Source organism: Palaemon carinicauda, chromosome 12 (assembly GCF_036898095.1).
Source record: "Palaemon carinicauda isolate YSFRI2023 chromosome 12, ASM3689809v2, whole genome shotgun sequence".
Classification (NCBI taxonomy): Eukaryota; Metazoa; Arthropoda; class Malacostraca; order Decapoda; family Palaemonidae; genus Palaemon; species Palaemon carinicauda.
The window spans coordinates 106953731-106954624 of record NC_090736.1 but is presented as its reverse complement, the minus strand read 5'-3'; the positions used below and the strand labels follow the sequence as shown (position 1 = coordinate 106954624).

The 894-nt window shown below is 45.1% G+C and overlaps 1 protein-coding gene across 1 annotated transcript; it reads right to left on the bottom strand.

Annotated features, from left to right (window-relative positions):
• LOC137650992 (piggyBac transposable element-derived protein 3-like) lies at window positions 1-609 on the bottom strand. The gene has a single exon (XM_068384131.1). The coding sequence runs from the start codon at window positions 607-609 to the stop codon at window positions 1-3; it is 609 nt and encodes a 202-aa protein (XP_068240232.1).
• Between the last annotated feature and the right edge of the window lie 285 nt (window positions 610-894).

Here is an 894-nt window from a genome sequence, read left to right as displayed (position 1 = left end):
TCAGCGGGATCTGTGGATGTGCCCTGCAACAGAACAGTACTTGCAGGTCTGCCTCATAATGACATGTTTTGGCATGTGTAGGGTAGTGGCATTCTCTACATTTGGCAAAACTGACCGTTGGCCCCTTTTTGGTGGAGAGAAATCTCTGATGCCTAGAAAATTTCTGGTGATTTTGAATGTTGATTTCTTGAAGCTTCTGAACCAATTGGAGATATCCACACAGGCGTCTTTGAGGGGCTTTGGGTTAGCATGCAAAGTCAAAAAATCCCTCTTATACAAAATCCAAACGTTGCAGATGATAAAATCAAGGGGGGAAGCAAAGAGCCTCATATAGTACCTCTTTGCTTTGAGAAGATTCTTGTAGAGGTGTGTCAACGAGTCTCTTTTGTCAATGCCACCCATGCGGTTGTTGTACATCTGGATGACAGATGGGCAAAGAATAGGAACCTTCTTTAGGGCCCTGTTGTACCACTCCACTGTACCCATGGGCTCGACAACAACATCAGTGGACAAGATTGTCACAAAGCTGTTGTCGTTCCATCTTGCAACAAGGATGCCATCAGAAGAGTAGTAGTCCAATGTGCCGCTTTGTTTCGATTTCTTGTTCATCTCCTTCACAGACTGCAAGATAGGATGACCAACTGTGTTTTCCCCGGCAGTGCCCACATACCAGCATCCATACTATGATCTCAGGTACTTGGCCAACCCTATACTGGTAAAGTAGTTGTCTGCATACCCTGCTGAGTGACTGGGGTGCTTGATGATCTTAACTAAGGCAACAACAAACTTTGAAGTCACAGACATGGCTTTCTGCTTTTCAGATAGCTGAGTATGGTGGCTCTCAAAGGTTGTGTCCCCTTGGTACTTAAGAATATTGTGCACAAATCCCTCCAC